Source organism: Apodemus sylvaticus, chromosome 7 (genome assembly GCF_947179515.1).
Source record: "Apodemus sylvaticus chromosome 7, mApoSyl1.1, whole genome shotgun sequence".
In the NCBI taxonomy this organism is placed as follows: domain Eukaryota; kingdom Metazoa; phylum Chordata; class Mammalia; order Rodentia; family Muridae; genus Apodemus; species Apodemus sylvaticus.
Genome location: NC_067478.1, coordinates 63,731,377 through 63,744,249, shown reverse-complemented (window position 1 = coordinate 63,744,249; position 12,873 = coordinate 63,731,377). Strand labels below are relative to the sequence as shown.

The window sequence follows — 12,873 nt, the reverse complement described above, 5'->3', positions numbered from 1 at the left end:
CAAACAAGCAAACAGAATAGCCGCTGACTCATGGCTTGGTCCTCTCCACTGAGGAGTCTGCTTGTTTTCTGGACCAAATACATGTTCACCTCAGGAAAGCACTGTTTTCATTCTCAGCCGGTGCTGTGCTGGCTGACCGCTCAGTACAGAGAGTGAATTTTACGATATATGAGGTGTAGCAGCAGAATAAGCACAGGCAGGAAGCCACTTAGAGGAGACAAGAGCAGAACCTATGGGGCTTTAGAGGACTTAAGAGACAACACCCCATTTTATGCAGTGCTGGGATCAAACCCAGAGCTCTATGCATGTTAGACACCACACCGTAAGAGCTACATCCTAGCCCTTGTCTTTGAGCCATTTTGACTCAGTTATCATATATAGTAAAAGGATGAATCTCACTTCATTCTTTTACATGGGGTTATCCTCCAGACCTGGCACCATTTGGTGGAAAAACTCCTTATTGAAGGTCTTGGCAGCTCTGATGAAAATCAGCTGACTGTAAACGACCTTATCTATGAATTTACCAGTCCATTCTTTTACTTTATCTGTCTACTGCACTCCTGCTGACTCCCTGGTAGCTGTAGTTTTGAAAGCAGGATGCTGTGAGTCCTCCAACTTCGTTTTTAGTTGTTTGGAATGCTTCATTTTGATTCTTACCCTTGAAAACATTTTCACCCAATATCAGTGCCCTTTGAATTTTTCAAACAAAACTGGGCAGTGATGTCACACACCTTTAATCCCAGTACTCAGGAAGCAGAGACAGGCAGATCTTTGTGAGTTCGAGGCAAGCCTGGTCTATGAGCTAGTTCCTGGACAGCCAGAGGTACACAAAGAAACTCTGTCTTCAAAAACCAAAAACCAAAACCAAGCAAACAACAACAAAAACACAAAAAACCCCCAAAACAAAAATCAAACAAATGCTTTCTGCAGCTATCCTCAAGATTTGTGACACTGGAGTTCCACTGGATTAACTTCAAGAACCACTTTCTCTCGCAGAGTCCGAGGGAAGTAAGGTAAGTTAGCGCCACCTGCTGACCATCTCTCTAAAAACAGCAGGACATAGAGCTCCTGCCTCACCTTCAGCCCAAAGCACTGCCACTGGGGGGTGAGGAGTGCTTCCTCCTGTTCTCCTTCATCTCCAGCACAAAGGATGAACAATGACCCTGATGGGAAAAAGCCTAAAGAGAGACCTTAGAAAATACAGGCTTGTATCACCATAGTGGAGACCCACCTTACCGCAAATAAGCTTTAGCATTCCATAGTTCTAGCAATAGAAAAGATTCCTGGGGTTAAAAAGTTATCTCAGCAGTTAAGAATACTGACTGTTCTTCCTGAGGACCTGGGTTCAATTCTCAGCACCCACTAGGCAGCTCACAACTCTCTGTAACTCCTAACACCATCATACAGACATACATGCAGGCAAAACATCGATGCACATAAAATAAAACTAAATAAAAAATTCTTAGAAAACAGGTTCCTGATCTGGGGGTGTGTAGCTCAGTTGGTAGAGTGATTTCCTGACTTGCATAAAGCCCTTGGTTCTATTCCTAGCATCAAGTAAACCAGACATAGTAGCTATGGCCTGTAATTTCAGTACTTGGGGGTGGAGGCAGGAAGATCAGACATTCAAGGTCATCCCCCATTTTACAGAGTTTGAGACTAGTTTGTGCTACCTGGGGCCCTGTCTCAAATAAATTAAATCATTTCTGAGTCCTAGTCTAGAATATTTATGAAAACACTTTGGGGCAGGGGCTTAGGTGTATTTAAACCAAGACCCGCATGCTTCTTCTTGTTGATATGAGAGCTTGTTGTGTGGTCCTGGCTAACCTTAGACTTTCAGGCCTTTTGTCTCTGTTTACCCAGTAATGGATTACGGGGGTGGGGGTAGTTTGTGTGTGTGTGTGTGTGTGTGTGTGTGCACACGCGCAACTGTATTCCAAGTATGTATAGGTATCTTTAGATGGAAGAATAGGGTATCTGATCTCCTGGAGCTGAAGTTATAATAGGCAGCTTCAAGCTGAATGACTGGATGCTGGGAAATGAGCTAACTTCTGAAATAACAGGAATCACTCTTAATCATTGAATCACACCCCAGGGGGTAATTTTCAAAGAATACTGGTAGGTCACTGTCTTAATTAAACAGCAGAGTTGTTTTTTGTCTTGTTTTTAAAGACAGGGTTTCTCTGTATAGCCCTGGCTGTCCTGGAACTCACTCTATAGACCAGGCTGTCCTTGAACTCAGAAATCCACCTGCCTCTGCCTCCCAAGCTCTGGGATGAAAGCATGCGCCACCACTGCCGGGCTGAAACAGCAGAGTTTTAATCCTTGAAGTGACACATCTATCTGGGTAAGGGGTAGAGATTCTTCTGCAAACCCTAAAACCTCACTATCATTTGAAGAGGGAAATAGGGAAGAAATGAGGAACTCATGTGGGAGACTTAGTCTGAGCTCTGGGTCAGTTAGCTTGGGCCGGTAAAACTCAGGTGCTGCAAGCTGCAACATAAAGATGTAAAACCACTCTCGTTTGCAGGTGTATGTGTGGTGTGGTGTGGTGTGGTGTGGTGTGCATGTGTGTGCATGTTTATGTAGGTGTAGATGCATATGTAGGGTCCCCCAATTGACATCATGAGTCTTCCTCAATTGCTTTTTTACCTTGTTTATCAAGGCACGGGTCCTTATTTGATGCCAGAGCTTTTTGATAAGGCTCGTCTGGCTAGCCAGTTTTAATCACAGAGTTACCTCACTTGTTTTCCTGAGACATAACCTCACTCATAGCCCAGGCTAGCCTGAACCCAGTATGTAGCCCAGGTTGGCTTCCAAGCAATGGCAGTGCTTCCAGCTCAGTCTCCCAAATGCTTTGATTACAGGCAAGAGCCACTACACCTGTCTGTAAAGGTTTTCAAAATTGTAAAGTTCTGCATGATGGTGGCTCACATCACCTACAGATGCAAATCCATATCTTTGTGTATATATGTTCACAAGTTGCAGCCTATGCATGCATGCACACTGGTGTGTTGTGAAGGCCAAAGGCTGATCTCAGATGTCCTCCACACTTACTCTGCCACCTTATTTTTTTCTACAGGAACTCTAATTGAATCTGGAGGTTCACTTAGGAATTTTGGGCTGTGGAAATGGCGCACTATAGCCAGTTTTAATATTAAAAACCTGCTGTGGCTGCTGTGCCTGTAATACCAGTGCTGGGGGCTGGGAGAGGCCAGAGACAGAAGGATCGCTAGGCCATGAGCCCAGCTCCCAGATTCAATGATAGTCTGTCTCAAGAGAATATGGAGAATAGTGAAGACACCCAGTATTCTTCTCTGGTTTCCGTATGTGTGCATGTGCATATGTCATACATAGCACACATTCCCGAACATACATACTAAAAGGTCTTTATTTAAAAGACAACAGTGATTCTAGAAGAGGATTTGTGCCGACAGTTTTATGCCAACTTGACACAAGCTAATGTCACCTAAGAGGAGGGAATCACAGGTGGGAAAATGCTTCCATAAGATCTGGCCACAGGGAAGTCTGTAGGGCATTTTCTTGACTAACGATTGATTGGGGAGGGAATCATCCATTATGGGGGGACTATCCCTAGGATAGTGGTCCTGGGTTCTCTAAGAAAGCAGGCTGAGCAAGCCGTGGGGGCAAGGCAGTAAGCGGCACTCCTCCATGGCCTCTGCATCAGCTCCTGCCTCCAAGTTCCTGCCCCATTTGAGTTCCTGTCCTGACTTCCTTCAATGATGGACTACAGTGTAGAAGTGGAAGCCAAACAAACCCTTTCCTCCCCAGTTTGCTTTGGTCATAGTGTTTCATCGCAGCAATAGTAATCCTAAGACTGTGTGGCTCTCTAAGAGGAAGCAGGACTAGAATTTCTGGTGAAAGAGGAGGGGGAATTTAAAAACAATATTTGTGTGCGGTGGGATGTACGGAGGTCAGAGAGTACATCTTTCAGGAGTCAGTTCTCAACTTTTACAGTGCGGCTCCAGGGATTGAACTCAAAACATCATCTGTTTTGGCAGCAGTACCTTTACTCACTGAGCCATCTTGCTTGTGCTGAGCAGTACAATTTTTAAACCAGAAGACTTGGGCTGTGTTCTATATCTCTTTCTGAATCATCATATGATCCTGGTCAAATTTCTACTCCCCCCTTTTTTTTTTTCCGAGACAGCATTTCTCTGTGTAGCCCTGGCTGTCCTGGAGTTCACTTTGTAGACCAGGCTGGCCTCGAACTCAGAAATCTGCCTGCCTCTGCCTCTGCCTCCCAAGTGCTGGGATTAAAAGCGTGAGCCACCACGAATTTGTACCTTTAAAAAAAAACCTATTTATTTATTTATCTATTTATTTATTTGTGTGTGTGTGTGTGGCAAGGGGCACACAGCGCTGTGCCCGAGGAGGTCAGAGCACAGCTTTTCAAGGACAACATTGTCCTCTCCTTCCACGTGGCATGTGGGTGCCGGGGCTTGCACTCAGGTGGTCAGGCTTCAAGGTGTACCTTCACCTGTTTTCTAATCTAATCTAATCTAATCTAATCTAATCTAATCTAATCACTGTTGCAATTTTTCTGATTCTAACCCATATAAATAGTTTTTTTACAGTAACTTGTAGTATCCTCAATTCTGGGAGATGGAGAAACTGAGTTTTATGCAAGAAGACACACAAAGCTATGTTTTTCAGCTATGTAGCTCACGAAAGATAAATAACTCAAGATAAGGACTCCGCGGCTCCATTAAAACTATTCAAGCTGGAAAATTGCACTTGACTTTCTTGTTTAAGCATCATTAACCTGTCAGAAAGGAGCGAAAGTAGGTGTAATGTGGAAGAATGTTGTTTCGAAGAGCTGGTAAGATGTGACCAATGTGTTCCACCCATTTCCTGATAGAAAATCCATTTTTATCACAGGAAAAAAAAACATAAATGGCCCTGTGGTTAACAAAAACTTGAGAGGATGCCCTGGTGAGAACCTGACCAGAGGCTATTTGCGATGTGCCAAGTGGGACAGAAGTCATAATATGCCTTTGGGACTCCTTACTCTCTCCTCAGACCCCAAGTCCTGCTCTATCTCACAGATACTCAACCGTAACCCCCTAAGCAAGGGCCCGTCCCAATCTATTAATATCAAGTCACAAAGTGTATACATATAAATGTAGCATACACCTTTATTAAACAGCTAAACAGCCTATGAAGACTGATGTTTACAGTTTCCAACATTGACGTTACTTTAAACACAATACCCATTAGTATTTTGTCAGTATGTGCACTCTGTGAGTCCAGTGCCCATGGAAGGCAGATGAAGGCATAAAGGCTCTGTAAGTGGAGTTAGGGATAGCTGTGAATCATGTGGGTGTGGGGAGCCAAAATAGGTTCAGAAACAACATTGAAGAAAAGAAAGTGTTCTTAATTGCTGAGCTATCTTGTCAGTGATCCCTCAGTGCCTTTCATTTCTATGACAGGGTCACCTCACTGTGTAGCTCTGGCTGTCCTGGAGCACAGTACGTAGACCAGATTGGACTAGACCTCAGATCACAAGGCCCCTGATGCTGGGGTTAAAGGCATTCACGATCACATCGGCTATAAGCTCCCCAGTTCGAGCACCATTTACTAGGTGTTTCATCTATATCTCTATGAGCTATAACCAATGAAGAACTTTGTATGAAGTCAGGGTCTCAAACCTGGTGTCTCGGGTGCTGATCCCAATAGCCCAGGGCCTTCTGACACACGCAGCAGTTTTAGAGGGCAAATGAAACTTCCAAATTTTCTTTGCCATATGAGGAAACTTTCCCCGGCCTAATGCCAGACCCACATAACCCTTGTTCACATCGATGAGACAATTTAACCAGGCTGGTGTGTTTTGTATTTTCTAGGGCAAAGTCTACACTATGCTAATTGGGCAACCACTGGGAATCCCTTCCTGGACACTAAGATTAACTCTTATAGAAGTTTATAAAATTTGTCTTCTAACCTTTTACTTCACCAAACAGAGCCCTAGCTGGAGTGGGACTTGGGATTTTCCTGTCTCTGCCTACAAGTGCCGGACTACAAGTGTGTATCATACCCAGCTTTCCATTTGTTTCCAGATAGGGTCTCACTGTGTAGCTCTGGCTGGTTGGATCTCATTGTGTAGACCAGGCTAGTCTCAAACTCACAGAGAACCACCTGTCTCTGCCTCTGGAGTGCTAGAATTAAAGGTGTGCACCACCATACCCAACACGTTTTGTTTTTGAGACATAATCTTATGCAGCCCAGGCTGACTTTGAACTTCTGATTCTCTTGTTTCCACCCAAGTGCTGAGATTTTAAGTGTGGACTCTCCTGTCCATCCTGGTCCTTGGCCTTAAAGTGATTGTTTTATTTTTAATTGTGTGTCTGTGGCTATGTGCATGGGAGTGCAGAGGCATATAAGTCATTCTAGATTTATAGGTTGTTAAAAGCTGCTTGACATGGGTGCTGGGGACGAAACTGGGGTCCTACAGAGCCATCTCTCAGCCCCATCATGTGTTTAAGTTTTTAATTGCTATGTTTATTTATTCAGTATGTGTGTGTGTATGAGGTGGTTGGGGAGGGGGGTAAGAGACATACTGTGGAGATCAGAGGATGGCTTGTGAGAGCTGGTTCTTTCCAGCATGTGGATCTTTGGTATCAAACTCAGATCATGAAGCTTGATAGCAAATGTGATTACCCACTGAGCCGTCATAAAAGCCTGTGGTTCTCGGTTTGTAAGTTATTAGGTGGAAAAACCCCACAACATTCTAATGAAAATGAGGTTTGATATATTGGTTTCCAAAGTTTTGAGGGAGCCAGGCAGTGGTGGCGCATATCCCAGCACTTGGGAAGCAGAGGCAGGTGGATTTCTGAGTTCCAGGCCAACCTGGTCTACGGAGTGAGTTCCAGGACAGCCAGGGCTACAGGGCTACACAGAGAAACCGTTTCAAAAAACCAACCAACCAACCAAACAAACAAATAATAAAAAAGAAAAGAAAGTTTTGATGGATTTATTGGCATTTTTTTTTGTTTTGTAGCCTAGTTCTGGTTACTTTGAGCAGATAAAAAGGCTTTTTGTAATTGTTTCCCCTATCAGAAAAGTTTAGCAGAAAAACTGCCAAACATTAGGGATATTTTTCTATTCATTACTTAAAAGGTCATTTGTGTAGTGTGTGTGTGTGTGTGTGTGTGTGCATCTGAAGGCTAGAAGAGAGTTCAGGCACTGAAAATTAGGAGCGGTCCACCTTGTTTTTTTAGGCTTGTTTCTCCCACTGGCCTGAAGCTTGTGAGTAGGCGAGGCTGAGAACGCTGGCTTCTAAACACATGCCACCACGCCCAGCTGCTTTATTGGCTTGTTTCTGTGGATTCTGAGGCTTGAACTCAAGTCCTCTTGCTTGTGTAGTATGATGGTTAATGTTAATTATCACCTTGACAGAATCTACAAATACTGGGAGATGGCGCATGAAAGCAAAAATTTAACACTACCAACAAATCTCTAACCACACAAGGAGACCAGGAAAATCCTGGTTTGTTTTTAAAGACTTAAGTGGTTCTTCCAGTGAGCCCTTCCTTTTCAGTAAGTTAATACCTATGTACTAAAGGGCCATGATTCATGGGACATCTCATTGGGCTCATGAAAATGTAATCATATGGTAGGAATGCTGACAATTCAGGGCCTGCTAGCACAAGTGGGTAAAAAAAAATTGTAATATAAATTATTGACCTGCATGCTTTTTCTGGACTCAACTCAGTCCTTACATGTGAGCTTAGTTTTTGCTATTGTTTGGACCACTGGTTGAGCAGAAGCCAGGACAATAACTTTTTTAGTAAGTACAATGATGACGAGCAGTGGTCGATACTTTTATATCAAAAGGAGGAAGTAACACTGTTGGAGAGATGGCTGCTCTTCCAGAGGACCTGGGCTCTTTTCCACATACAGGGCTGCTCACAACTATCTTAACTCCAGTTCCAGAGGATTTGACAGTATTTTCTGGCCTCTTTGGACACTATATGCACATGGTTCACATACAAGCATGCAAAACACCCATATACATGATCTCTCTCTCTCTCTCTCTGTCTCTCTCTCTCTCTCTCTGAGACAGGGTTTCTCCATGTAGCCTTGGCTGCCCTAAAGCTTGTTCTGTAGACCAGGCTGAGTTTAAACTCAGACAGATCCACCCGCCTCTCTAATCCCCAGTTCTGGGATTAAAGGCATGTACCACCACCACATGGTTTTGTTGTCTTTTTAAAAAATATTTTTAGAACTGAAGAGATGACTCAGCATTTAAGAGTACTTTGCTCTTGCAGAGGTACTGGGTTCCCATCACCCACATGCTGGTTCACAGCCACGCATAATCCCATAATCCAGGGAATCCAACAGGTACACATATGATACACACACATTCATGCAGGCAACATATTCACACGCATGAAGCGAAGATTTAAAAGAAATTGTGTGTGAGTGTACCCTCTCCCCCTTCTCCCTCCGTCCCCTCAAGGGGCAGAAGGAAGGGACCAACTCCTCCTGGATCTCAAGTTACAGGTAGGTATGATCTGACATTGGGTCCTCTGCATGAGGAGTGCCCCTAACCTCTTTCCGAGCTCTCTTCGCCCCCTGGAGCACTGTTTTTCAGTGATCACTATCCATTGACACACCCTAAGAATACAGATCTACATGGTGGTAGTTGTCAGATCTCAGTCTAAATCAGTCTGCCTGTGCTTGCAGAGTGCTGGCATTAAAGGTCCCACCACCTCTGCTCTGGCATGTTTGTTTGCTTGTTTGTTTTGTTTTGTTTTTTTGAGACAGGGTTTCTCTGTGTAGCCCTGGCTGTCCTGGAACTCACTCTGTAGACCAGGCTGGCCTCGAACTCAGAAATCTGCCTGCCTCTGGCTCCCAAGTGCTGGGATTAAAGGTGTGCACCACCACCTGGGGCCGGTGTTGGTTCATTTCTGAAAAGAGATGTTTGTCCTAGAGTCATGAATTCCAAACACTGTTTAATACAGAAAGACTATTTCCAATAAAATCCCAATAAATAAAACAGATAAAAAAACATCACTTCTCTCTTAAGGATGTGTGTGGGAGAAGGCAGACAGAGAATGTCCACTTGGTTCCCTCACAGTAACCATGTAGGGAGAGCTTCCAAGAGAGTCTAAGAACACAGTTCGAAAGCAACTACTGAGAGAACTTGAGCCCCTCTTTTCAATTGTATTCATGGATGCAGCCAGGGAAGGTGTGGGTTTTAGTGAAGAATGACAGGAATTCTTTTCTATCTCTGCAACTTTACCATGAGGAGTTACCAAAAGTCAGCTCCACTAGAAAGAATCCTTTAGTATGAACCACCTGTAATTCCCCTTCTGTGAGTTAGACCCGGGGAACTGGAAGTCGCTTTTCTGGCTGGAGATTGACGCTGGTTAATATAAGTGAACTAGTGTTGATCCTGGCTTGATTCTCTTTCCTCACAGTTTCTATCTAAAGGTTCCAGCAGGGTGTGGCACAACTCTGTAATCTCAACCATCTAGAGGTGGGAGCATAAACATCAGAAGTTCAAAGCCGTTTTCAATTACATAGCAAGTTCCGGGCTACCTGTCAATTTGGCGTTTAGCGTTGAGATTCATATACAAAAACAAAACAAAACAAAAACAAAAATGCATAATTACTTTGGCATAGTCCCAAATAAAAACCCATATGGTGGTGGAGGCGGAACTCTTTAAATTCGGGGTCAGCCTGGTCTACAGAGGGAGTTCTAGGACAGCCAAGGTTACACAGAGAAACACTTTCTCAGAAAAATCAAAACAAAAATCCACACAGGCAACTAGCAACAACTGAAAACTTTATCATCACAAAGCTTGAAAGAGCACGGAAAGCTGTCTCTATTCAACTTGTTGCTGGGGGTGGGAGTGGGATTAGGTAACCATTTTCGTGCTGCAAGTGAAACAGAGAACATAAAGGAAGCCAGGATGTAGAGTCCACGAAGGAAGGAACTTGCCGAAGTGCAAGCGCCTGGCGGTTACAGTTTATATTTATTATGTGGGATTATGGTCTTTACCATTAAACTGCATTCTTAGTCTTCGGATCACTTAAAAAAGATCCTCACCTTTTTTCGCTTTTATTTCCCCTGCTGTTAAGAAGCGTAGGGACAACTCCCGACACGACACGTGCCTCTTTGGGTCTAAAACTTTTTAACATCAGAATAAAGGCACTTCCTGAGAAATTGGGCTACCGCAAAACTTTGGGTTCGCCGCTTGCCGTAGCGTGCTCATTGGTGCCCAGGTTACCGCCCCATTCTCGAGGCTCACGTTAGTCTTCACGCATGCGCAGCGTAAACCCACGCCCCCTCCCGGGTCTAGGACGCAAGCGCGCGCACGCTCCCCGGTCGGGGTGGGCGGGGAATGGGGGAGAGTAGGAGGGAGGGGAGGAGGGGAGGTGTCTACTCCTGTGAGTAGAAGGCGGTGGGACGCTGGGATCGCCCAGGCCTGGCTGCCTGGTGGGGAAAACGCTGCGCCAGCATAGAACCGGCGGAAGGGAGCGAAGCCAGTCAGCGTAACACTCGAGCGGCACAATCGGGCCGCTGAGCCCCCTCGATCCTCAGGGCGCGAAGCCCTGGCCTAGGCCCCGCGGAGATGTCCAGTTGCGGCGCTTGTACCTGCGGCGCTGCGGCCGCCCGGCTTCTCACCACCTCGCTCACCTCCGCGCAGAGAGGTAACGAAGTAGTCCCGAGCCCGTGCCCACTCTGGGCTCTCAGCGAGTGAACCGGTAGGGACCCCGGGGAGGAGGGCTTGAAGGCTGCGAGGCGGTGCGAGCCTCTGAAGTACCTGGCTGTCGGATTGGAAGAAAATCCAGTGGGCTGTCGCCCGCCTGTGAGCTCTCAGGCCTTCGGAGTTTGGGGCTGGAACGGGGCCATCTCGCCTCAACTCAGGGAGAAGAACCGAGTGCGGCACTCGCTCGTTAAAAAAGTGACCCCCGTGCAGCCCTGCTTGGGGCCTGTCACATTTAGGGCTGTCTCTGTGTGTCCGGCTAGTTGCCTGGAGGGGCAGCGTAAGGGTGTCACTGTCATTGTGCGGTCGGTGACGACAGGACGTAAACACAGCTCGCTGGCCTTCCAGATATTTGGCAAACTTGGGGTCCCAAGAAAGTAGCGGGGAGGTGGGGGAAAACGACCGCTGGAATTCTTCAAATACTTAAACATAGCAACAGTCGTTCGCCCGCTTCCCCAGTTTGACAGCTGGGATCTGCCTCTAAGAGAGGCTCTTGTTTACTTTGCTTCTCTATTCATCAGGACCCGTGACAGAGTGCACACCTGCCAAGAGATTCCGGGAATGAAACCCGTTTTTTCCCCTCCCTCAAGTCTATGCATATCAGATTGTGAGGCTAGGTCTTAGACTCTGAACATAAGTTCAGATGTCTTTTCATGACGACCTTTGGATCAACAAGAGCCGGTTTCCTATTTTTTTTTTTTTTACTAATTCTAAAAATCATCATTGTTTACTAAATGTATAATTGGCAGCTTATAATACACATGAAATGGAGTAACATAGGCGGAAGCATTTAGTATTGACACGTAAGTGTAAGATTTAGTCTTAACATTGCCACACCTCAAATAGATGTCCCAATTCCAGACGCTTGATTTGTAAACACACGAAAGAAACATAATTTTAATGTATTATTTGACATACATTCATTGAGGGCTTAAGGTATTACTGTTTGGTACTAGGGGTATTGAATTTGTCATGTTTAAGTTTGGTAAAGTAGACAAAGCATTGAAAAGGGTCATGTGTTTTATTAGACAGGAGGGATTCTTGGTAAGATTTAGTCAAAGACTTCCCAGAGTCAGCCTGGAGGTTATAGCACAGGACTTTAGTTCCAGCAATCTTTAGGCAGGGGCAAGCCAGATCTCTGGAATTTGTAGACTAACCTTGGCTTTGGATTCAGATCTACCAGCTTCTGCCTCCAATTGCTAAGATTAAAGGTATACACCACTACGCCCAGCTGACGTATATATTTTCTTAAATGGACTTGACAAGTGGGTTAGAAAGGTAGCTCAGCAAATAAAAGCATTTGCTGCTGAGTCTCCCAACCTGCCTTCAACCCTGGGCCTGTACAGTAGAGAGACTAGAGTTCTGCTAGTGAAGAGCAGACAGAGAGACACATTTTAAATATGTGTGACATGTATGCGGTCACTTTGCCTTTTAAGTGTATACATTCGGCAATACTTGAGCATTTAACTTCTCAGGGACAGCATTGGCCCTGTCTTTGGGAGGATTGTAGAATTGATGTAATTTCTTCAGTTTCTGACTTCCTTAAATTCAAACAAAGGATGCCAGGCTGTCATGTCACTCCTTTATTCTCAGCAGCTGAGATACAGGCAGGAGGATCTCAGAGTTCCAGGCCAGTCAGGTCCAAAGAGGGAGTTCTAGGACAGCCAGGGCTATATAGACACCCTGTCTTCAAAACCAAACCGAACTAACCAACAAGCAAGAAAGACAAAGGGTATCATTCCAAAAAAAGGTCTGAATGAAGAGGTCAGACATGTTGGCATCACAGTTTTCATGATTATATAGTGTAACTATCTTAATTTTTAGTCCTATTTCTCCTTCCTTCCTTCCTTCCTTCCTCCCTCCCTTCATTTTTGATAGTCAAATATAATAGATTAAATAGGGCAGAATGAATAGTTGAAGCATTTTTGTTTTACCAATTTTGCATGCACCACCACCGCCTGGCTTGGTTTTTTCGAGACAGGCTTTCTCTGTGTAGCCCTGGCTGTCCTGGAACTCACTCTGTAGACCAGGCTGGCCTCGAACGCAGACTGCTTCTGCCTCCCAAAGTGCTGGGATTACAGGCGTGCGCCACTACCGCCCGGCTAAATATCTTTAAACTTAAGAAATATTACAGTAA

The 12,873-nt window shown here is 45.0% G+C and overlaps 1 protein-coding gene across 2 annotated transcripts in view; it reads left to right on the top strand.

Annotated features, from left to right (window-relative positions):
* The first annotated feature begins 10,390 nt into the window (after nucleotides 1–10,390).
* Clpx (caseinolytic mitochondrial matrix peptidase chaperone subunit X) overlaps nucleotides 10,391–12,873 on the top strand; it is a 39,765-nt gene continuing 37,282 nt past the window's right edge. For both annotated transcript variants that reach the window (XM_052188014.1, XM_052188013.1), the window contains exon 1: nucleotides 10,391–10,680. In XM_052188014.1, the coding sequence (XP_052043974.1) occupies nucleotides 10,602–10,680 (79 nt within the window). In that variant the 5' untranslated portion in view covers nucleotides 10,391–10,601. The remainder of the gene's footprint in view (nucleotides 10,681–12,873) is intronic.